Here is a 26,603-nt window from a genome sequence, read left to right as displayed (position 1 = left end):
AACATATCACATACAAAAGAGAAGAATGTGCAGTATGTGTACATGCAGGTGTTACAGGCGTATTGTTCTAACCACTGGTGTTAACTCATGATCATGCATACATTATATATGTACAAGCGCTATTTCATGCTACTGTGTGTTTCACTGTACAAGCTAAACAATAACAGTGTCAGCTCTTCCCTGATGTAAATATTAAGACATTCAGGACTCTCAACTTAAAATCTGGGTCAGCCACTTGGCACCTAGTCTCGCGTGGCCAGACCGCTTTTTTCCGTATATTGGGTGGGGAAAAAAGGGTCTGGTGCAACTCCAATAGCTGTTTACTTCTGAGCCGTCCCCACATTCCGGGGACGCTAATTGAATAACATTGGTCACAAAGGAGGTGCCATGACGTCAGTAAGTTAACTAGAGATCTGTTTATCCTTTAAACGAATCTTAATTTGCTCCGATGTCTCTTTTATAGCGTCTTGAAAGTTAATCCTCATCGTGTAACAAGACTCACAACCGGAGCAGGAGTGTAGGAATACTTCATAGTTTTACTGACGTCATGGCACCTCCTTTGTGACCAATGTTATTCAATTAGCGTCCCCGGAATGTGGGGACGGCTCAGAAGTAAACAGCTATTGGAGTTGCACCAGACCCTTTTTCCCCACCCAATATACGGAAAAAAGCGGTCTGGCCACGCGAGACTACTTGGCACCCACCTTGATTTATTTCTGGATCAGTGCCTGTACTTGCCTGTGGCGTTTAGGGGATATTCCCCTGCTTGAATGTAATTAAGGAGATGATTGAGACGCCCAAACTACTGTCATGTGACTTCATCACGTCACCCACATCTTGATAGGCAATGCAGACTGATCGATGCGAATGGAGAATGGATATATACTCATAAGACCTTCAGGGATGACAGCGACAAGCGTTATACATCCTGCCTTTGTTTTAATATGTTTGTCTGCGATTGTTATGACTAATGGGAAAGAAACACTTCGTCTTGGAGCGTTTATTGCTCAAGAAGGCCAGTCAGATTTTACAGGGTTTGGAGTTGCCTTAGACCTAGCCCTAGACACAATCAATAATGACTCTTCGCTTCAATACTACCTCTCCTATAATTTGAATGACTCCATGGTAAGTGTCTATAACTGAAAGGCGACATAATGTATGGTTCTCTGATGCAGTGTCAACCCGCTCCTACTTTACGCAGCTTTATCGACCAAATATTTTTGTCATCTGCTGAAAATCAAATAATGTTACTTGGACCAGGCTGTTCTGTTGCTGCAGAGCCAGTTGCTGAAATTGCTCCTAACTGGAACCTTGTGCAGGTCAGTACACTAACATAATTCTAATTAGTAAAAGTTGAAAGCTTGTCCCATGCAGTACTTAGCTAGGTTATGCACTTACATCTGCTACATATCCATGCCATGTTCCACACTCTGGCTCCTCTATTGTATAAATGGGATTTGAAATTCACTAGTCGCGCGTGGCCAGACCACTTTTTCTCCGCATGGCGCTTATCAATTGGAAATGATAAGCACCTGCTCCGAAAAAGGGTCTGGAATGGTTAGCATAGGCAACTCCTTTCTAACACCCCAACCACCATGAAGGATGTTAATGTATTCCAACAAGCCTTCGCCCACAACTCGGCCCACAAACATTCAATATTCAAGTTTTAAATCTTTTTCAGCACTTGCTTTGTGTGCCGGTCACTCAAAGTCAGAGGCGTGGATTTGGGACAAAAGCGACTGACACTATTCCTAATTTAACCGGTAAATACAATGTATATCTCGTGTTGTAAACCGTACCGGTTTCTTCTACAGCACAGTCAAATCTTCTCACAGTGTTTGCAGTAAAGCTACTAGTCTCACAGTACAAAATCTTTTTGTTGAAAACTCTTAGAACTCGAATATTCAATGTTTGTGGGCCAAGTTGTGGGAGAAGGCTTGTTGGAATTCATTAACACCCTCCATGGTGGTTGGGGGTATTAGAAATGAGTTGTCTATGCCAACTGTTCCAGACCCTTTCTCGGAGCAGGCGATTATCATTTCCAATCAATAAGTGCCGTGTGGAGAAAAAGCGGTCTGGCCACGCGAGACTAGAAATTCACATCTTACCCTATGTTACCTCTTGGGCTATTGACCACTACAATTGCTAAGATTATTGGTTGATTAAATCCCTTATAGAATCCCGTATTTGGAGGTGGTGACATAGTGGGAAGATATGCAGGAAAATTTTACACCAGAGTTTGTCAATTGTCTTGTATAGCTAGCTAGTTAACCTTGGATGAGAGATGGGGACAGTGTTGAAACTGGGTCAGTACTGCTGACACAGAACCCACTGAGTCAGACCTGGATATGATATTTATAAGGCTTGCATCATGTACTACGTCTGTATATTATGACTTTTTTTTTCTTAAGTAAACGGATAATAACCAAACACTTACACAAAGTTTTATAATCTAAATCAATTAGTAGACGTGGACACGGACAGCAACAAACTTACCAATACTTGGGCATAGCTTCATGTATACCTATGCACATTCCTAATAAATGGGAGTGGCCCACACAAAAAGCTGCACTATGATGCGTACGTACACTTCCCCATTATTTATTCATTCACATGTGTGATCCATTTTGAATTACACCAGGGTATTCTATAAAGCAGGTTGACTTGGCCTGAATTACCTGACCTGTTTTCAACTCCGGATGGGGTTAATAGGTGCATTATACTAAACATATTTTTCAACAAATAAGCAAAACTTTATGATAGACTTAACAATTGTGTCAGTAAATGTCATGTTGTTAAAAGTTGTGACTAATAATGCTTATGGTACCCCCCACTGACCAAACTGCATGGGAGATTGAATTTATTTCACTTTCCATATTAAGTTAAATTAAAGCCCCACAGTGTGTGCATTGTAGTGGCCACATCATCCTTAGCACGTCCTTCTGTGGCATGAAATCAATGTTGTTTAGTTTAGGTAGAATGCAGGGGAAGTTTACATTCAAATTGTAATGATTCTGATTCCCTAGTTTGGCCTTCCCTATTACAATGATATTGGTATGTATTACTTATATGGTTGTAGGCATACCTTTGGTAGTTATCACGCATAAAGTACAGTAGTACTGTATATTAGGGATCGTGGAGGTTTGCACTTTCTAGCAATACCTTCATGGCACCTTGGCATATTGGTTAGGTATAACCAAGCCCAAAAGTGCCTTCACTACAACCCAAAACACTTCCAATAGGCTGCTATGAAATTGTAAAAGAAATTTATTTATTCATTGGAATTTTCTGGTAACTGACTACTGACTTATTTACCAATACATTCAGATAAGCATAACCCAATAATGGCCAAGGCCATGGACTTGATTTTTTCACTGTTAGACATCACTTCAGCCTGAAAGGTGCCTTTTGACATACTGCAGTACATACAATGCATACATTATGGACTTACTTTTGTCCTCCTTTGTGCTCCATTTACCTTTGCTGACAACCCAAGGTGTTGATTCACAGTAGCACGTGATGGCTTCCCTATGTTTGCAATGGAAATTTTCCATGTTGAACTGAATTGATTACAGAGTCACTTCTTGTATTGCTCTTCATTTGTAATGCTGTGTAGCAGGCTGAGCATAGCTGAAAATAAGCGTAATGGCACTTTACGTAATCACACATTTAGATGAAAATATTAAGGCTGGTGCCATTCTTTCTTTTTGATGTAGTATGCGTGGGTTCACCATTCATAATAGCGTTACAAAAAGTAAACAAATAAATAGAAGGAAATATTAGGAACATAGAAAAAATAGTTAAACAAGTGGGTTGCCTATACCTGCTGATATACTAGAGGAGATTTGATCCCTAATTCAGTCATAGCAGTAGACTGAAGTAGGGATTAATCACCTGCATGCTTATAAGCATTAGCATGCATGAAGCAGTCAGCCAAATGTCTCTTGTTATGAAATGGGCAGAGGCAAACACCTACTTTGTACAATACAGGCTAGTGTATGAAATGTGAACCTGAAAGGCCACAACACTGTTCTAAAGCTTGACATTTAATAAAACAGTTCCACGTTTAAACGCTTACAAACACCAGCAGCTTGTAAGTACAAAATTGCATTTAAAACGTTCACACTCGTACAGTTCCATACCAGCTCATTGTTGAAACCTGGGTCACTACTGCTGACCCGGATGACCCACTGACCCGGATGTGACCCGGATTATTTAAAGCCGAGGCATGCGATAAGAGCTATATTTCGGGTAGTCTCGAGCGAGCGAGACTACATTTTGAGCGTTCGATCCTATGGTTCGATTCGTGTTGACTAACCGAGTAGTTATATAATAACTAAGCCGGTAAGTTTATACATAGACTCTCTCAATAATATATGGTTTATAATTTAAAATCAGTTGGTGAGTTTGGTTCCACGTAGCTACTGTGAGTTTACAGACAGCTATTGGATGTGGCTTTGTGCACACCTAGCATTACAATTTCCCAATATATTAAAGTGGGTGTGGCTCACAAAAGTACTTATCATGCTGCAAGACTAGACTATCTACAACCCGTTCAATAATTGATTAGTGGGCGTGGCTCCACATAAGCTTGTAGACAGCAATGGACACGGTTTTGTGCTACAGACTGCACTTACTAATAAATGGTTGTGGCTGAGCGTATGTTTGTAATGCGATAAGTGGGCGTGGCTCACGAAAGAGCTGCGCGACTAGCGTTAATAAGTTTCCTCATCATCAAACTAACAATTTCATTTCTCGCGTGATCCAATCCAGATCAGACCCGGATAATCTGTAAACCGGGTTGGACCCAGATGACCCAGAGAAAATGTGACTCAGATGACCCGACCCGGTTTCAACGCTGTTCCATACTTATGGATTGGATGTTTATAGTATGCTGAAATTCAGAAATCAGCAGCCTGGTTCACTAAGAAAACATCATAGCACTTATCTCTGCTGCTGCAACTACTTCTAGACTGACGATGGTCAACGCCGCAAGTTTTGCTAGGCACTCACCCTGTGGGGTATGCACTGTTAATTGTGTGTGTGTCTGTGTCTGTGTCTGTTTGTACACACAGTTTTATATTAAAAACAGCTGAAATGAAGGCTGCATAAGCGCTGTATTAAACTTTAGAGAGGTAAATTTTCCTCTAAGGTAGTTAGTTTTTAAAATACAATTTTTGGCACATTGTGCACTCCTTTCCTATTACGCTCTGTGGGAATTTTACATTAGATAACAACTGAAAAACTACAGAGTGGGCCTCATAAATTTTGTATCCCTTTTAGCTTAAAGAAGTGTGTCCAGCTTATACGCATACGAAAATTATGTACGCATACAAATATGAAGAAGGCTTTGTTGAGATAAAACAGGGTAGACAAACAAAGAACAGTAGAGAAGATGCTTTGGTACATAGTTTATGGTCACACGCTTCCTTAGCAACGAAGCAATTGATAAGTCGCAAAATAAGTGACCGGATCTGCAAAAACTAGTACTCTGCGATATATCGGTAATCAAGACACATGATAGTGTGTCGTGCGGCCCAAGAAGCCGGCGCGCCACACCGTGAGTATATTAGCAGGAAGAAAGAAAATGCAATTTTCACACCTATGTAGCTCTGTGATCCCTAATCCGATTGGAACCAAAGTTGCTAAAGAAGTGCCGGCCAGTTAGGGGAGTCTACATACCAAATTGGAAGACAATCGCTCCAGCCATTTCTGAGATACGAGTGAACAAAAGTTTGTTTTAATTTCTTCGTTTTTTTCTTCTAGTTCTTCATTTCGCAAAATCCGCCATAAAACACGAATGCGTGCTCCAATCGGGATGAACTGTGGCACACTTGAAGGTCTCATTAAGGCAGATCTCAGTACCAACTTTGGTAGGAATCCGATGAACATTCACGGAGTTATGATCGATTATTCGCGTAAAATAAGGTCGAAGGTCTGTCACACCTACAGGGTAAACTCCTCGAAGGAATGAGCTGAAAATTGCAATGTAGATGGAGTAACCATCGTAGGAGTGCCTTTTTGTGGTTTGAAAGGAATCGGGATAAAAACCATGGAGATATGACACAAAACCCAACCTGTGTCACAATTACGCAATCGATTTTTACGAATAAAATAACTATTAGTTTTCACGCCTTCCAGGAAAACCGCTCAGAGCAATGAGCTGAAAATCGGTGTGTAGCTGGAGTAATCATCATAGAAAGCCCTTGCAGTAGTACAGAAGAATCAGATTACAAACCACTGAGTTATGATTCGAAACCCAACTACGTGTAGCAAATGCGACATTGAGATACTCTAATAGAACAGTCACTCTAATAGAGCATTCGGCTACGTTTATAACTTACTCCATTAAAGAATTATATTACATTGCAAGTTATTCTGTATGAAGTTCAGCTAGAAACAGTTAATCTTATAGACAATTCAGCTAGAAACAAGTCACCCTGTAGAGAGATCAGCTAGAAGAAGTCACCTTGTATAGAGTTCAGCTACAAATGTAGAGAGTTCAGCTGCAGAGAGTTCAGCTACGAAAAGATTACCCTGTAGAGAGTTCAGCTAGAAGAAGTCACCTTGTAGAGAATTCAGCTACAAAGAAACCACCATGTATAGAGTTCAGCTACAAACAAATCACCCTGGAGAGAGATCAGCTAGAAACAAGTCACCCTGTAGACAGATCAGCTAGAAGAAGTTACCTTGTAGAGAGTCCAGCTACAAAGAAACCATCATGTAGAGAATTCAGCTGCAAACAAATCACCCTGTAGAGAGTGCAGCTACGAACAGATCACCCTGTAGAGAGTTCAGTTAGAAACAAGTCACCCTGTACAGAGATCAGCTAGAAGAAGTTACCTTGTAGAGAGTTCAGCTACAAAGAAACCATCATGTAGAGAGTTCAGCTGCAAATAAATCACCCTTTAGAGAGTTCAGCTAGAAACAAGTCATCCTGTAGAGAGATTAGCTAGAAGGATCATCTTGTAGAGAGTTCAGCTACAAAGAATCACCCTGCAAATAGTTCAGCTACAAACAAGTCATCCTGTAGAGAGATCAGCTAGAAGAAGTTACCATGTAGAGAATTCAGCTACAAAGAAACCATCATGTAGAGAGTTCAGCTGTAAACAAATCACCCTGTAGAGAGGTCAGCTACGGACAGATCACCCTGTAGAGAGTTCAGATATAAACAATTCACGCTGTAGAGAGATCAGCTAGAAGAAGATACTGTACCTTGTAGAAAGTTCAGCTACAAACAAATTACTCTGTAGAGAGTTCAGCTATGAATAGATCACCCTATAGAGAGTTCAGCTACAAGCAATTCACCCTGTAGAGAGTTCAGCTACAAAGAAATCATCATGTAGAGAGTTCAACTGCAAACAAATCACCCTGTAAAGAGTTCAACTACAAACAGATAACCCTGTAGAGAGTTCAGGTAGAGTCAAGTCACCCTGTAGAGAGAATCCTGTAAAGAGTTCATCTACATACAAGCAAATCACCCTGTAGAGAGTTCAACTACATTTCAAGTCATCCAGTAGAGAGATCAGCTGCAAATTATCCTGTGGGAATTAATTGACATGTAATAAATATATGCATTATATATATAATTTGTACATTTACTCATAAAATCAAAATGAGTTAAAGTATTTATAAAATCTGCTTCATCTTTTTCCTGTGGTAAAGAAAAAAATGTATGTTAAAAAGCCCCAAAGCTGGCCATAGGCCGGCTTTGGGGTATACAAATACAAAAAGAAGTGAAATCTAATCAAAAACAGCCAAGCTGTAAAAAAGGAGTGCGGCCCTTGAAAAGGTTATGGTGAAAAAAGATGTGAAATCCAAAGAAATGGCTGTGATGGTAGGTTAATGGTAAAAATTTTAATAACGACAATTCAGGTGAATTTGTGTTGCCTCCTCCACTAGGATTTGGCACCAAATTCATCTGAATTGTCGTAATTAAAATTTTTACCATTAACCTATCATCACAGCCATTACTTGGCCGCCACCTTGGATTTCACATCTTTTTTCACAATAGCCTTTTTGAGGGCCGCACTCTTTTTTTACGGCTTGGCTGTTTTGGATTAGATACTGTTTATCGTGATAAATTATTATAACTGATTATCATACCGTGACTGCCTTTGATAACCAATATGTCGAAATACCGGTATATCGATGAATACCGGTATAGGATTGCTTTTAACCCAGCCTTTGGTGTTTAATTATCCAATTTGTTGATGGTTTAGCAGACACGTCCTAAATAAAAACTTGAGGTAGTCACATTACAACACTTGCCTACTTGTACTGAACTATATATTTTTGGTTTTGGGGATGCATACTAGGCCCAAGAAATGATGCAATAGTTACAATAACAAGCAACCATATACCGATATACCATGATATTTTCCTGTTACTAATACCGTGTATTCAAATTTCAGTACCGCCGAGCTCTAGCGAAAACCCGACGTAATGGCACATTTTTCAAATTCTTTGTTATTGAATATTTATAATCTACTTAGCCAAGTGTATGCTCTGGCCAAATTTTATTCACTTGTATGCCAACAACTTTTGGAGTTACAGCCCTACAAAGTAGCAACAACAGAAAGATCGATTTGTACAGCAAGTATTGGGAAGTTAAATTACAGGCACTTACAAAAACTGCTGTAACTTACAAACACAATGCAGTACAGAGTTTCAACTTGCACTATTGTGTTCGCCATGAATAGGGGAGTCCATTACTTGGGTATGTTTTTCATTCTATCACCTTTCTTCACTACATACAGAGACGAAATCAGTGAAGAAAGATCAATTTTTTCGATTTATTTAGGGAATACAAAGATCAATCATGTACAATCACTTTGACATAATGTAAGCAAATGCCCATAACTCACGTATACTTTAGTCTACTGCAACGAACCAAAGATTTAGTAGGCGAATAAGATGATATCCAGATTTTTATCACTGGACCCTTTCTTCACAAAGAACAAAGCATTTAAATGTTTACAAAAAAAATTTCAATTACGCAAATATTTTACCCATTGTAATCAATGGCTTATACTGAAAATTTAGGCTTGTGCCATCATGTTGGGTTTTCGCAGATCCAGTCACAATTACTAAATACACTTAATTATAAAAATCCACCAATTGCAATAGTGGCAGTATTGAGCAATATCACTTTTTAAAAGTAACTGCCTTTAGCTACACATCTTCATTTTTATATACAATCTAAACATTGGCAACTTGTGGCACCCATCTTCAACTTTAGGGCACGTGTCCAGTAGTTTTTCCCCAAGTATTCAACTTTAGGGCATGTGGCAAGTAGTATCAGCATTAGGGATACGGTCGGGTTCAGCTTTGGTTCCTTCTTCACCTTTAAGTTACGTTCTTCTTACTATACACTTCTTGAGTCACATTTATAAGATAGAAAGTAAGGGAGTTGGGGAGCTAGCAGCAGTAGCACAGCCGGTAGTACACAGAGCTATCACACCGATGGTCCAACGTTTGAACTCTGGATGCTACAATTTTTTTTTCATTTAGTAACCTTTTTTGTCTAAGTTTTACTGTCGGTTCAATAGCCAGTATGCCTTATTGAACTGACTTTCGGTTTAGTAACCACTGCCTAATAATAAACAGTACAAGAAGCACCTCTGCTATCAATCCAGTCACTATCACTATGTAACTGGTCATACCCCCAACCATCAATTATTACTGAAAGATGATGTGGCCATTCATCTTTAGTTCCACTCATTACACAGTGTTACAAACAAAGAACAATACGAGAAAGCGCTTCTACAATCAATCAAGCCACATTTTGGAAAATAAAAGACTTAAGCCATGTGTCATGTGTCACCATGAATCAACACCTCATGCATGGTAGTGGAGAAAGAAAAGGGATAAATCATTTGTTGATTTTAAAGGTTTGTATTTGCTTTCTAACCATAAGACATAATGCTATATAAGGAGTGAATTTTTTGTTACCACATATATACTGTATACTATGGCCATTAGTATGCCTCAGAGTGGACCCCCTTTTGTCTGTACCTAAAATGCAAGCCTTAGTAGTACTTCCATACTAAGTGATTGAGGCTAGGATTGAGTATATATACATCAGCGTTGAAACCGGGTCGGGTCATCCGGGTCACATTTTCTCCAGGTCATCCAGGTCTGACCCGGTTTACAATTTATCTTGGTCTGACTCGGATTGAATCACGTGAGAAACGAAATTGTTAGTTTGACGACGTGGAAACTTATAAACGCTATCGCGTAGCTCTTTCGTGAGCCACGCCCACTTGTCGCATTACCAACATACGCTCAGCCACGCCCATTTGTTAGTAAGTGCAGTATGTAGCACGAAACTGAGGGTATCTATGGTGAGGGGTAGCTATTATCAGTAGGTGAAGACCTTTTTTTTTTTGGTCTTCAACCTACAGCTAGGCTGAAGTTGCAATATTTACTCAACACGAATCGAACGCTCAAAATGTAGGATCGTTCGCTCGCTCGAGACTAGCCGAAACACGTCTCGGCTTTAATTAATCCGGGTCACATCCGGGTCAAATCCGGGTCAGTGGGTCATCCGGGTCAGCAGTAGTGACCCAGTTTCAACGTTGATATACATAGTGCTGCATATGTAGATTATAATTAATTGTACTGTAAAACACAATTATGGTATTGTTACAGATTTCAGCATCAGCTTCTTCACCCTATCTATCTGATGTTGCCACTTTTCCACTCTTTCTGAGAACAGTGTCCAGTGAAGGAGAAGTTGCTGTTGGCATAAAGGCGGCCATGAAGGAATTTGGATGGTCCAGAATTGCAACTATAACACAATCAGAAAATCTTTTTACTTTTGTAAGCTTCTGTAGTGTCTCAAATTATAAGTATGTATGTTTTATGAGCACAGAATATATATAGTCTGTTTTCATTCACCTTAGCACTTGTTCCTCTATTATCTCTTGTTAGTATCTAAATCATTTTGTAGTACTGTGAAGCATTTTAAATGCTGAATTGAATAATTTTTTAATGTTTGTCTTGACCTTACTAATATATTGGGAAGAAATGGAGACAAAATTAAGATGAATTTTTTTGTGTAATGACAGTCAAATTCATTGAATTTGCAAGTGGTTTGAAAATGTAGATGATTGCAACATGTATAAATTGTTGTATAGTCATTTCTCTGTGTCTGTTTCATGTATTGTATTACAGTGTGGAATAAATATTATTAACATTAGACCATTCATGTGTCTTCATAATGTTCTGTTTTTAACATCTTTTATACTTTTGGTTTTTTATAGACTACCACACAAATTAGAAATGAACTCTCTCAAGCCAACTTGAGGATAATAAAGGAGTTTACCCTAAACAGTGGTCGTGATGCACGTAACATAGTTATGGAGTTGAGAGTGAGTATGTATTGTTAACGTGATATATACTGATGTGTAATTGGGATGTTCTGATTCGTCAGTTAATCATAAGGTCTGATAGGTCTATTGGTTAAAACATGCATCTATCATGTAGTTCAGGCATTACTTGTACATGTCTTCACTGTTCACACTATCCAAACTTAAGTTATTTGTAATATAACTGTAGTATAAGCCAATCAATGTTACAAGGATTGTTATCTGACATGAAGGAACATTGTCAGAGTATTAGTCAGTAGCAAAGTACTCGTAGGATGCAAGATAGTTTAGAGGTAAAACATGATTATATCGATCTATCTAATCTTCATCTAGGATTTACAACTTAAGGTGATGGCAAAGAATTGACATTTTCTGAAGATAATGTTGATGTCAATCAAAGGAAATAAGGAAATTTATTAGAACTCGTTAATAAAATGACATTAACATCACTATAGCCATTTCTTTCCTGTCATGGAATAGTTGCACTTGTTTTAAGCTAAAGGATACTCTATTAGTGGATAAATTATTCAGCCAGATATATATATATATTATTTGTGTCAGAGTGTTAGTTGCAAATTGTTCAGTAAGGTTGCACCAGTTGTCACCAAATAACTTGGGGCATAATAGGTTGTTCCTGTTATAGGAAGAGCAACTATAAACCAATACAACAGTCTCACCCTAACAGCGAAATATAGACAAACTTTGTTTTCTTTTTAGGTTTTTACTTTGTAATTTAAGCAACAATTTTTCTAATCAGAATAGCCATTGTTATCATTGTATTTATTGTACAGACATATGTTGATTGTATTTTTGTTTCAGAACTCTCCTGCTCGAATAATTTTTGTAAACATGTATGAAAGAAATGCAGCAGCAGTAATATGTAAAGTAAGCAAATACTATATTGTTCAAGTCACAGAATGTACATAAGTAGATATTGCTTAAATTTGACCCATTATGTAATGTTTGTAGTTACTGGATTGTGTTCATGTATGTGCCACACACACAAACTAGGGTTGTGAAAAATATTTTGAAGCTTCAAAGCTTTGTTCAGTTTCATAACATTCGGATGCTGCTTTATCCCACCAAAGCTTCATTACCATAGATACTAACAAGTAGTATTGTCACTCCTTGTGGAAGCTGCCACTTACGTATTTTTTGGTATGGTTATAGTTTAAACAATGGTTATACTGGAGGCTGGAGCTATAACAAAGTGTAAGAGTTTGTACTACAGTGTACACCCTAATAGCCATCAATTGTGCTCATAATTGTTGACATCACAATTATTGAAAAGTGTGCGAAAAGAAATCAAAGCCCCCGTAGATCCCCTACAGCTTAAGAAGATAATAATGTATACATTTTGCATGTCCATATCTCACAAATGGTTGGTGCAAATTTAATCTGTGCATCCTACACTACCTGGAAGATAGTCATAATGTAAAAATGGTGTGCTTTGGAGAAGGAGCCATGGAGCTATGCATGCATGAAAATGCTGTTTTCTTTCTTGCTGTCAATACCCACAGTGTGGCGTGCTGGCTTTCTTGGCCACACAACACACTACCGTGTGTCTTGATGTATGTGTCTGTGTGCATGTGCGCATATGTGTTTGTGTGTATGTCTGTGTGTGTGCGTGCGTGTGTGCGTGCACGTATATGTGTGTTAGAGCTGGAACAAATGTTGCTCCAAAGCTTTTTTTGAAAATGTTACTGAAGCTTCAAAGCTTTGTTATAAAATCAAACAAGCAGCTCAATTGCCATGAGAAAATGAAGAGTGTATCAAGATGAATTAATGTTCCAAGTTTCCTATGAATCTGATAAATATCCATGAAGTCACGTAAACTGAACATGAGAATAACTTGAAAATCAGTGTGTACATAGGCTAATCATCGTGGCAGTGTTTGGTGGTTTGAAAAACAATGGAGTCATATCTGCAGAGTTATAAAGGAAAAACTAAATAAATGTAAAATTGCATACTCTAATAGAGCAGTCACCATGAGGTTTAAAGTGCACAATAACTGTTGAAAAAAGATTTACCAAGGTTCGAATCAGGGATTTCTACTTTATAAGAGAGATGTAGTCAGAGTTGGGGGTAACTACAGTGGAACCTCAGTTATCTGGACCCCACTTATCCAGATTCTCGGTTAACTGAACTACGGAAATGACTACTCTATTATAGTAGTGACTGTTCTATTAGGGTAGTTGATAATACTGGCCTTAGAAATTTTACTTTTTATCAACTGTAAATAGCCTGTTTTAAATACTTATGACTAAACAAGTTTGTGTTTTAGTTGAATATTTCAAATTGTATCTATAAATTAATTCTGGTGAACTTTGAGATATCATGAAAGCTAAAATGGCTACACAACATCCCAAACCTCCTGTTGCCAGAGATTTTATACTTTAGTCAGCCCCCTTCCCACTTCAACTACTGTCTCCACCACTGCTACATACACCAGGGGCAGATCTAGGAGCTGGCAAGGGGAGGGGTACAAACAAGTTCAGATCCACACCATTATAAAGGGGATTCACTCTGAGCAGCTAGTGTATAGCTAGCAGTTGGTGCATACACAGAGCAGCAAATAATACTGTTTAATTTTACCATTTAGGCCATTGCAGAAGATTGTAAAGTCTTAAAAACTGTTACGAAAACTATTAATGGCTTAAACATCTGCCACACGATAATAATTATTTTTAGAGGAACTTAGTATGCACGGAGGTGCTGATGATAGTTTGAGTTTGGTTTCAGGTGAATCTGCAGTAAAAGGAGGTGCTTTTAAGTATTTAATGTGTTATATTACTTGAGATGTTATTACTGAAGTAGTAAACTGATTTTTCCCTTACTGGCAGTCTTACAAGATATAGCTGTACCTAAAAGGAAAGGGCAGATAAAGGAGGGGGGGGGGGGATGCTGGATTCGCTATTGTACACACACACACACATAACATACACACACACACACACAAGCAAAAGCAATGCGCCAGGGGCGGATCTAGGATTTATAAAAGGGGGGGGCTAACTCAAGGTACTAATCTCTTGGGTAGCGGTGTGTGAAGCACACTTCCCAGTATGCGAAGCATGCTGGAACTAGGGGGGTCTGGAGGCATGCCCCCCCCCCCCAGGAAAATTTTGAAAAATAGATGCTAAAATACTGCAATTTGGAGACATTTCCACATAAAATTCATAATATTTTCTGCCTGTAAATATTTTATATACTGTATAGGTATGGCTCTCTGAAGCATTTTGTTAATGAAAAAGTTTGGGTAGGTACAGACAACCAAGTACACGATGCATCCCTCTCACAATTGCACAACACTGAATAGGTACATGTTAGAATAATAATGTTGAAAGTGGAAAATTTTGAAATTTGAACAATACAAGATTGAATCTGAGAGCATTTTCAATGGAAATTGTGTACCTAAATTAAGTATTGCCATACATATTAACTACACAAGTAGATGAATGGAGCCCTTTAAACAGACCAACGCACTTCATTGTATATATAGGTGCAGGCAGATTTGGAAAAATTCCATAACAGAACCAACTACATGTTTCCAGTGAATGTTCTATTAGAGTAGTTAGCAGATTGCTCTATTAGAGTATCTCGATCTTGTACACCTCCAATGCTGACCCAGGTCCTTTTTGCATAAACTTTAGCATAAATCCACTGATAATACCTTGGAAAGATGTTTATAAGGTGGTTTTATGAGTATTTGTATTATTAGTGATCATATAATTATGCTAAGACAAAATTTCATTATAATACTCAGCATATTGATCAAGTAAAGCCTAAATATGAAGGGGGGTGGCTTCAGCCCCCAAAGCCCCCCCCCCCCCTGGATCCGCCCCTGTGTGCTGGCATGGTCAGTGAACAATCATGCACTGGGACACCTGTGTGCTACTCAGGTGCTATGAGTTGGCACAGTTAAGTCCTCTTGGTGCAGTACTAGTAACCTGCTGTACCATGCCCCACAGTTGAAATTGTGGGTACTCAAAGTCCCACCTGCACCTTCACTCACTGTGTGAGACATGGACAGTTGGCATTTGTTAACTGTCCAACACACACACACACACAGTGTTGGACAAGTTACTTTGTAAAAGTAACTAGTTACATATTACATATTACTTGCAACAGAACTATTTAGTTACAGTTACATATTACCCATAAAATAAAGTAACTGTAATAATATTACATATGTGACTGTCTCTGGGAAAACCGGTCTTATCGCCCATTTAAAAGTATCGAGAAACGTCGGTTTTAAATATTCTGTGTGTTGTAGCTGGCCAATGGTGGTAGCTACGCATACCAAATTTTCACACGTTTCACAACAATTTCTTACCTTCCTGATCATCCACTGAAGAAGTAGCCAACAGCTAAGTTTCCCGCCATTTTAGATAGTTTTTAAACCGAGGTTGTCTGTATCAGGCGAGCTCCAGAAGGGTAGGCGAGCTCCAGAAGGGTGGGAGGCGGGGGCCCTGGAAGGCGGGCAAGATGGTGTTCAAAAATTGAAAAGAGACGTGCTGGGATGAATTAGGCCAAGTTATAGGCCATTCAGGGCTCAGAACTGGCTAAAATGAAAGGAAATTTACAGTACAGGTCATTGTCCAACACCACAGAGCTGTACAGCCACACACAGCCATCTCCTGGTTGGCCAGGGCTCCATCAAGACCCCAGACCACTCGTACGGCTCGCCACTGTGCTCTAGAAAAGCAGCCAGCAAAAGCAGACCACTTTACTCTGGTGGACTGTGGCAGTGAAACTTGATAGTGCATTCATTAAGCTTTGTGTTTGTGTAAAAAAAATCAAGCTTCCTGTCTTGGGCGATAAGAACGGTTTTCGTAGATCCAGTCACACATTATATTACTTTGTGTCCACAGCCTTAAGCTGTCACGTGTGAAACTACCACCTTATCACGTGACATGATTGCGTTGTTGGACAATGTACAAATCTTGGTTATAAGTAAGAAGCTAGTGAATAAACTTCATTCAATAGGCCTCGTTACTCCATTGTGGTTAGGCGTTACTCAGAGGATTACTAACGAGATTAGTAACTTCGTTACTTTTAGTAATAATATTATGTCATATTAGACTCGTTACAGTAATTAGGTAACGCGTTACGTTTGTAAGTAAAGTATCTTGCGTTATATTACCTGTTTTCATGGCGTATTTCGTTATATTACTTTGTTACCACAAAAGTAATAATATTACGTAACGCGTTACTTATGTAACGCGTTACTCCCAACACTGCACACACACACACACACACACACACACACACACACACACACACACACACACACACACACACACACACACACACACACACACACACACACACACATACATCCATGCAGGGGCGGTGGAAAAGGGGGGCAAGTGGAGCTGTAGCCCCTGTGAAAAAGATAATGGAGGGGTTAATCTCCCTTAAAATTATCTGTAGTTGTCATTGAGAGCCTAGCTCAATAGCATCACTAATTCGAGATACTCTAATAGAGCAGTCAAGATCGAGATACTCTAATAGAGCAGTCACAGTATTCTTCAGAGAAGCAGTGTAGCAAACTACATATGTAGTTATAAATAAGGAGATATAGTTGGTTGGTGGAGGGTAGTGATTGTCAGCAGGTAGTTACTTTTTTTGGCGGGGCTTCAACTTATAGCTAGGCCACATCATCACCAAGCTTCATCACCAAGCTAGACTCTCAGCCCCCTTAAACAGAGATGTCTCTTCCGTCTCTGCATCCATGCACGCACACACACATACACACACACACATGCATATACAAATAATTATATACACACACACAGTGTATATTTGCATTTGTATATGTGTATGTAATAAGCTATCTGTGGAATATGTTCATCATCATGTGTCTAGCTGAGCAAAATATCACCATGTTCCCACCTTTCTTGAATTTATCTGTTATGTAGAGCAATAAAGAGGTGAATTGGCAACATTTCAATGTGCTTGGTACTCTTGATATTATAGCACTATAGACACAAGGGACAACAAAAATTGATTTTCATAGCAACTGTACTAGTGAGCTTGATCCCTTGTTCCTCATCACCACATAATGACTGCCACCTACATAAAATTTAGGAATTGGCTGAATGAGAGACAAGGGATTTAGTTTGCCTGTCCTGTTAATGAATCATATATTGTGATTGCATTTGCACAGATTGTAATCAAATTGTATCATTCAAGCTTATCTTATACTTGTGTTTGTAAAGATAATCTCTAACAATAACCTGTTGTATGTTTTACACTGTATTGTATGTTTCAGGCATTTAAATATGGGTTGAGATATCCAACTTATCAGTGGATGTTTCCTGACTGGTACATACAACGCTGGTGGAATGCTAGTGAAAGTTGTACAATTGATGAACCAGATTTGCAAAACTTTGTGCTGGGCTCATTTACATATAGCCATTTTCCTGTAGTTTCTGAAGAACAAGAAGATGTGTTGAATGTGGGAAACATAGTATGTTAAAATTGTGTAATAACATCATTTCATTAAATTTACTATGTGTGCATGGTATCAAACAGTGCGGTAGTACTGCTTAAGTAGGGATCCCCCCCCCCCAAAATGATGCATGCCACCTAAAATTCTGCCTATAAAATTCTGCCTATAAAATTCATCCTAGAAACCATCAAATACAACATTAAAAACAAAAAAACACTTAGATATAGATTTTTTATTTTTACAAAAAAATGCCAAACTTGAATTTTCACCTGTATGCCTGACCACGGTCACAAGGCTGGAGGCCAAATGAAACAGTGTATGGCCACCATTTTATACCACAATAACAAACTCACCAAGGGGTTCCGATAAGTGTGTGTTTTCTGCACCCTGTTATTCAATCAGGCTGGTCGTTGTTTACTTCATGCAACAAAACCATGTCGAGGCATTAATTTTCTGTATTAACACTTTCCTTGAGCAGCATATTTACATGCCACAAATTATTTAAAGTGCTCACACTGTAAAAGATACTGGACACCTGGTAGATGCCAGTAACTTTACCATAGGTTTGAGACCTTACCCATTAGAGATCTTGGTTGATCAATAACAATTGAGCTCAAAGACCACACCTCTTAACAATCTATTTATGTGAACATGATGACCACACCTGGCACAGTGAAAAAAGGAATAGTGACCTGGTAGGCTAGAGGCTGACTTGAGATGCAGTTACCCTAATAGAACAGTCACACCTCAAAAAAAAGCTGAGCAAACTAAATTTTAAAATGAGGTAGGGGTCCAAGTGATAAAAAGTTAAACAAGGGATGGGTGATGATGGTATTACGGGAGAAAATCCCTACTTTGGCATTCAACAAAATAATTGTTATGATATGCCAATTCTCACAGAGGTATACTGTAATACCATCATTTATCTCTTGTTTCACTAATTTTTATTGCTTGGATCCCTACTTCCCTTTTTAATTAGGTCAGATTTCCAGTAGAGATATGAAACTTGAACAAACAACTTTGTTACTAGCAGACAAGCTGATGTACGTGCGCACGCGACACACACCAACTTTTCAGGATTAATTTTTAGTGTAAGAATATTTTCATATAATGTAATTACATTGAACATTTTAGCACTTGCTGGCCACATGCTTATTTTTGCATCACTATTATCGTGACAGCAAAAGATAGAAAATAATTATATAAGCTGATTTAACAATAAATTTCTATACGTAGAGCAAACCTTAAAACAGTATATACGTATGTAGGTGAGGCATAGGGTAGCTATAGCATGTGACTACCCTATTAGAGAATGTCATTCTTTTTCAATATGTTTCACCATGTTCTTTGATGCTAAGCTTGTTGATGTGTCTTAGTTGAAAGTTAATAGCTATAGTATTAAAAGCAGGCAATGCTTGGAAGCTTTGAACAAAAAAAGGAAACAACAGGATGCCCATACACACATACGTTTGTACAGACATTCATATATGCAAATTAGTTGAAGAAATCAAGCGTGTATCTCTGACTGCCAAAGTCAACATGTTAGCCATTAACCTTTTTATTCATATTTGTTGTATCTACATGTGTATATAATAATGTAGTTATGCATGTTAATCAACTGAACTTTCTATTTTCATATCATAGACTTGGAGACAATTTGAAGCACATTATGAAAGTAATCCAAAGCTACTTGCCAGAAATCAGAATAATCTGGTAGGCATAAGAGATAGTTCCTTCATGTTTGATGCAGCTTGGACTGCAGCACTGGCTATTAACAGAACTGCATCAAGACTATCCAGTAGTGGTATAGCATTGGAAAATTTTACTTATGATGGTCAATATTCTAGAAACATCTCAAGGACATTATATGAGGAAGCACTAAAAGTTAATTTTTTTGGTTTAACTGTGAGTGAATTTATTGTAGTCAATGTATCTCTGTGAACCAAATCATCACATAAATAGTTATCCTATTTTACGAACAATGCTTTGGTAAATTTTGGCAGATAAAGAGAAATTCTAAGCTTTATATTTTGTGATAATAAGTTTCCAAGACAGATTCAGATTTTGAATGTGTTTTGTCTATCAATCTGTACAGTTGCTTGATTAATACATGTGTTTCTTACTATAGTGATACACTTTTTATTGACCAATGCAATACTAGGCCCATACCCAGGAGGTTCAAGGGTTTGAACTACCCCCTCTTTACCACTTGAGTACAAAAGTTTAAAAGATACAAAAGATGAAAGATTAGGCAAAGTGTGGACTCATCTTGGCCACACTCATTTTTAGAAAGGTAGGGTGCTAAAGGATACCCTTGTTTGGCTAACTTAAGCCTCACTCCTAGTCTCCTAAGCACTTAAGATCTGACAATAGATCGATATACTTTAGTAGAACAGTCAAGCAAACACTCTAATAGAACAATCAAATAATTTAATACAAAATTTTCATGGTCGCAGTCGTTTTATGAACTGAGCATCAATGTCTTCTTCAAAGCTCTGCTATATTATCATGATTTACTGCTGTATGAGACATAATACCCAATTCATTTACTAATAACTCCAACTACTTAACTGTATCTATACAAGTATGAGGAAAAATTAGGAATTTTAAGTTCGATTTGGGATCATAGAAATAAAGTAGGGAAACAAGGGAGGTCACCCACACCTACAGTGAACATTTATTTCCTACTTCAGTCCATACCCATGACTGAATTAGGGATTAAATGTTCACTAGTATATTTGCAGGTGTAGGCGACCTCCCTTGTTCCCTACTATTGACCTTAAAATTCCTAATTTTTCTTTTTTCTTCATACTTGTTTGTTTACTTTTTTGTAACATTAATTATTATGACTGGTGAACCCATGCATACCGTATCAAAGAAAGGATGGCACCAGAGTTAATGTTTTCATCTGAACACGCGCCCCAACTTTCAATTACTGACTTGAAGGTGAAGTGGCCGTTATGCTTTGCTTTCAGCTATGTTCAGCCCATTACACAGCACTACAACTGAAGAACAATAGGAGAAGCGCCTCTGCAACCAATCCAGTCACCAGAGAAGAATACGGACGATTCGCGTTCTCCCAACTATCAATTACTGACTCAAAAGTGATGGCCATTACACTTCACTTTCAGCCCGTCACACAGCATTGCAAATGAAAAACAGTGAGCGCCTCTGCAATCAATCCAGTCACCACAGAAAATACAGACAATTCCAATTTACAAATGTACGGAAGCCATGCATCGCACTACCACAAATCAACACCTTGGGTTGTCAGCATAAAGAAATGCGACACAAAGGTAAGTCCATGATGTGTGCGTTGTATGTACTGTGGTATGCCAAAAGGCACGTCTCGGGACGAAGCAACGTTGAACAGTGAAAAAATCAAGCCCGTATCCTTAGCCATTATCAAGTTACATTGCAGGCAGGCAGGCAGGTAGGCAGTAGAAAATTGCAGTGAATAAAAAGTTTTTAAAATTTCATAACAATCTATTGGAAGCATTTAGGGTCATACTGAAGGCACTTTTGGGCCTAAGCAATACTGCCAAGACACCAGAATGGTATTGTGAAGCTAGTTTTAGGATGATTTTTTTGGCCAGAAAAACCCAAACCTCTGTGATCCCTAATATACAGTACTGCTGTACTGTATGATACACAAAGCTGCATAAGATTTACTTCATTCCAAGCCTGTTAAGGAACAGTATCATAGCTAAAATTACAACCATGACAACATATATAAATCATAGCTGGAAGTCACATGTGAGTTGACCTAGCAACTTATTGTAGAATACACATGCACTTTCCTGGAATGCTATTGCAATGTGAAAAGGAAATAATGGCAGTTTATAGTATAGAGCTCTGAACAGGAAAACGGTGAGCCCAGAAGTGCTGAATATCAAATTGGTAGATGTGATGATATTGGAACGTTATCTTGATACTCCTCTACAAGTGCTTGTACTAATGATTGATCCAGTTATCTACTGCAGTCAATATGTAATTTTACCTGTAACTAGTTACATGCCAATCAAGTAATAGCTGTTGAGAATTAGAATAATACACATAGCATGAAACAAGGGAGATCAGTACCTGATGTGCATATTTAATCCTTACTTTAGTTATGCTGGTTTATATATATATATATTGATATTTACATGGGTTAAAGTAAGGTAACTATAGGTTGTAACAATTACAAATATATAGCAAACTGTTAATAGCACATAGCTATATAGGTTAGGTCAATTCTTCAAAGGAATATGGAAACATTTGATCCTATTTTTCAATGTTTGCTTTTGCACTAGTTTAATTAATATGGATATAGCTGGAGTGTATGTGTATTACCTGTACAGGGAGATGTTTCGTTTGATGAAAATGGTGATAGGCCAGGAAGAGTAACACTGCTTCAATACAGGCGTATGTAAAATCAAATTTTGAATGTATTATATTTATTATTATCACAGGTGATAAAACCACTGGAAATTTGATTAAAGTATGCTGTGGAAGAGTAATAAATGACAGCTTTGTATTTGAAGATGGAGAAAGCAGTAGTACAGTGTTTCCAGGTTCTTTGCCCACGTGTTTGTGTATAGACAAGTTTTACTATTCGGTACAATTCTACGGACATATTTGAATTATGAGAATTACAGATTGCCAAAAAAAGCAGCTACAGTAGTCCCTCCATTATCCAAACTTTTTGGGCCCTAGGTGTGCTCAGATAATGGAAAAGTTAAGATAAATGGAGCCCATACATTTATAGTATAAAAGTAATTTAAAAAAATTAAAACATGGAAATAGAGGTCGCTGAAAAAAGTAAAGAAACAAGAGCCAAACAAGCCAGCATGTTAAACATACAGAGATCTCGAATAAACATTTATACAGAAGCATTTTCAGTACTTATCTGCCCTTAAAGCTACTGCTTTTTCCTAAGTCTCTAACTACCATCCATTGAGTCTAAATAGAGATCTCTGTGTGTTTAACATGCTGGCTTGTTTGACTCTTGTTTCTTTACTTTTTTCAGCGACCTCTATTCCCATGTTTTAAATTTTTATATTACTTTTACACTAGTTTGTTTACTTTTATAAATCCATTTATGGATAGCTAACATGATAATAAGAGGTGCTGATGATGCTGGATATTACTCAGTATCAAGTCAGTCATCTTCTACATTAGATGTTAAGTAGTTAGCTAATACTGTCAGTGTTAACAAACATGATGGCCCATTTAAAAATGGAAATTGTTTTCTCAGCCTCAAATTGACTGAAAATGCTATTTTCAAAGGGGTTTTATTAAAGTTTTACATTTCCAATGTATACAGTTCTGTAGTATCATATACAAGGATCGATGTGTATCGTTTTATATTGAAGGTGATGTGTATTGTTTTATATTGAAGGTGTATAATAACAGCTATTGAATGATGAAGTTTTAATTGGTTACAGGTGGGCATAAAATTTTTGAAATCCCTCTGTATATGCGACTCAATTTTAGAAATCAATCAATCTATGCACAATAGTACTTTTGTAATAAAACGCACTTAAAAACAATAAGTAAAAAATACAAGCTCCAGAAAAATTACATAAGTTTTTATCACCTTGCTGGTCGGTGAATGACACTCCAGTGGATAAATCCTAGGCATCATCATGTTCCCCTATTCATAGGGAGTTCAAAAATCCTTGTTTCATCTTGATACACAGGTGGGTTTCTGAGTCACAGACGATTGTTTATGTTGCAGTGACAAAAGAATTTACAACGATCTTTCTTCAATGAATTTACCTTCTTCTAGATCACAGAAGAATACCTTTAGCAAAATGTATACCTTGGTGGATTCACAAATTCATGGCAAATACAATGAGCAAAGCTTCAACTCCGTACACCATTGTATCAGTAAATTATGATGGTTTATGTAAGCACCTGTAAATTAGTTTCTTGGTGTCTTCTGTACATATTGATTTATTCACTCATCCGGCTGTCTACTGCTGCTTTTCCCACACTGCTTAACTTATGAAGCTGAAACTTAGCCAGTCCATTCCTCTGTCCCTGTAGACAACAAAGAACCAATAAAACGAATTTTGATAAATGTGTGTATATCGACGGTTTTCTAAAATTAGGTCACATATACATAAATCAAGTAATTATCCTTACAATCTTGATCAAATCAAATTATTATTGTGAGATACCTTGTTGTTTGGCATAATACTCTGATATTCCAATGATTTTATATCCACCTGTAACAAATTAAAACTTCATTATTTGATAACTTTTATTATGCACCTTCAATATTAAACGATACACATCAGGATGATTCTTGTACACTACGCTACAAAACTGTGTGCACTGGAAATGCAAAACTTTAATAAAACCCCTTGAAAATAGCATTTTCAGTCATTTTGTTTACTGCCAGGCTGAGAAAACAATTTGTTTCATGTGGCATTTTAATGGGCCATCATGTTGCAGCTGCAGGCTTTGTACCAGTCTAATACTAGATCTAGCCTGTAAACTAATAGAATATTGGTTGTTTTCCATATAAACAAATAGCTTTATTGTTAAGATCCAAAATGTTCCAAAGAACTTTTTACATGCCTCCCCTTCTAAAATCACTTAGTACATGTGCTACAAACTCCATAAGAAATTTGGTGCTTTTATCAAAATTTGAATGATTATCTCAATTAGAGGGTCATAGGCGCTGCACTAACAGTTTTATTGATGTATCTACATGTGTATTGTGTAGCTATATTACAATTACTGGAATGTGACTGAAATATATAGCATACTCTAACTTTAGGCGCTGTGCGCCCTTGGGTATTGTGCATTTTCAATCATACAAATCTCTCTTGTAAGGGTGTTAAGCGTATTTTCATGGTCACAGTTGTTAAATTATTGCAATATGCTACACCATCAATATGTAGTTCACCTGTAACTGCGTGTTATGTGCATGCCAATCAAGTGATAACTAGAATAATTACACATAGCTATACTTTCATCATATTTTGGACACTGCCATACAGTGTAGGCAGAAACCTTCTTGTGTTGTGAAACAATAAAACATATAAATATTACATGTGTTTCTGATGGTGTTCAGGTGGTGCTGCAGAGGATGAAGAGTTTGTTCATATTGTTTTAGCATTATTCATCATTTATACTGTATTGTCTTTTCTTGGAATATGTTTTGCAGTAGTATGTTTAATATTCAACTTGTGGTTCAGAAATCAAAAGTACGTTACTTATACTGCAGGTATACATGCTGTAATCATCTGCACACATTTAGGCTAGTGAAGCTTACCAGTCCATATGTCAATGTGATGATTATAGCTGGAGCAGTTATATTTTACATAACAGTGATTTTGTTTGGAGTGGATGAAAATGTGGCGTCATTTTCGACAGTAGATCATCTGTGTCAGACAAAAATTTGGTTGGTGGCAATTGGATTTAGTTTATTGTTTGGATCGATTTTTGCCAAGACGTGGAGAATATATTATATCTTCAATGTGGCTAAACCAAATTCTAAATTTGTAAGTGTGGTATAATACCTATAGCTGTTTACATAATTTAATACTTATAGGCAGTCAAAGACATATACCTGTTTGCAATTGTTGCAGTGCTCATTCTAATAGACACTACAATAATGATACCATCGACAGCAATCTCAAGTGCTGTGTTGAGAAGGGAAGATGAAGAAATGGAAGGAGACAATGTTGGTGCCACAATTAATCTTTATATCTATTAATAATTTCTTTCTCATTCTAGGATGATGACTTGCCTCAAATTATTAGAGTGTGTTCATCTGATCACTCCATAGTGTGGTTACTTATTCTATTTGGCTACAAAGGATGTGTCTTACTGGGTGGGCTATTTCTGGCTATTGGGACAAGTAAAGTGAAGTACTCAGCATTGAACGAGTCTCAGTTTATTGCAATGTCTGTTTATGGAGCAGTAATTGTATCTATAGCTCTAACTCCAATTGGATTTCTGTTGCAAACTTTTCCAAGCATACAGTATGGTATAGTGGGAATGATGATACTGTTAAGTATAACTTTAATATTGGTATTGGTCTTTATGTCAAAGGTATATATCACCCATTGACTGCATGTACATTATTTGTCATGCATTTGTACTCAGGTGTATCAAGTCTACATTGATCCCAATGGTGAACACAGCTTGCACGCTACTGATAGCATTCCTAAAAGAACTAATGTTGCTTATTCTGATGATGAAAATAAGAAAAAAATTGAGAGTCTGAATTTGGAAATCAATGATCTTAATGTAGAATTAAAAAAGGTATGGGTAACAAGCTAACTATAACTACATTCCCTTATAATTATGAACCCTACTGATTAACATGCAGTGCTGCATCAACTTCATGATGACAAGTGGTCTGCTCATCTAAACCTATTGACAAAAGAACACCTTTTGTATATGCTGTTAGGAATATATTTCTCACTACTGAATTCTCATGCAATTTTATATGCAATTTGCCTGTCTTATTTATGCATGAACTTGTTGCAAGAAAACTCGTCAATGCATATGCTATGCGCATGATTATCTGTTTTGTTATGTACTCATTTTGCTCAAAATATATTATTTTGGTCTGTTTTCTTAATTGCAGTTAAAGAATGGCAGTTGTATGCTGAAAAGTACAAGTCACTTGATAACATCTGAAGATATGATAGAGATGGATGAGATCTTATCAAAGGACAAAACAGCATGATGTATTGTGCAAAGTTAATCAAAACACAGACTGTGTTTAAATGTTTGGTTTTTAAATAAATCATTCAGCCCATTTAAGAAAA

The 26,603-nt window shown here is 37.5% G+C and overlaps 1 protein-coding gene across 1 annotated transcript; it reads left to right on the top strand.

Annotated features, from left to right (window-relative positions):
• Nucleotides 1-381: 381 nt before the first annotated feature.
• On the top strand, nucleotides 382-26,603 carry LOC136251062 (gamma-aminobutyric acid type B receptor subunit 2-like). Its single transcript, XM_066043439.1, has 15 exons — nucleotides 382-1,125; nucleotides 1,176-1,319; nucleotides 10,654-10,824; nucleotides 11,268-11,375; nucleotides 12,192-12,257; nucleotides 17,647-17,844; nucleotides 19,471-19,731; nucleotides 22,170-22,233; nucleotides 22,281-22,382; nucleotides 24,896-25,028; nucleotides 25,082-25,325; nucleotides 25,376-25,507; nucleotides 25,561-25,878; nucleotides 25,933-26,091; nucleotides 26,420-26,603. Exons 1-15 carry the CDS (start codon nucleotides 862-864, stop codon nucleotides 26,519-26,521), a joined length of 2,466 nt encoding a protein of 821 aa, XP_065899511.1. The 5' UTR covers nucleotides 382-861; the 3' UTR covers nucleotides 26,522-26,603.

This window comes from Dysidea avara, chromosome 3 (genome assembly GCF_963678975.1).
Source record: "Dysidea avara chromosome 3, odDysAvar1.4, whole genome shotgun sequence".
NCBI classification, from domain to species: Eukaryota; Metazoa; Porifera; class Demospongiae; order Dictyoceratida; family Dysideidae; genus Dysidea; species Dysidea avara.
This window is presented reverse-complemented; position numbering and strand designations above follow the sequence as displayed.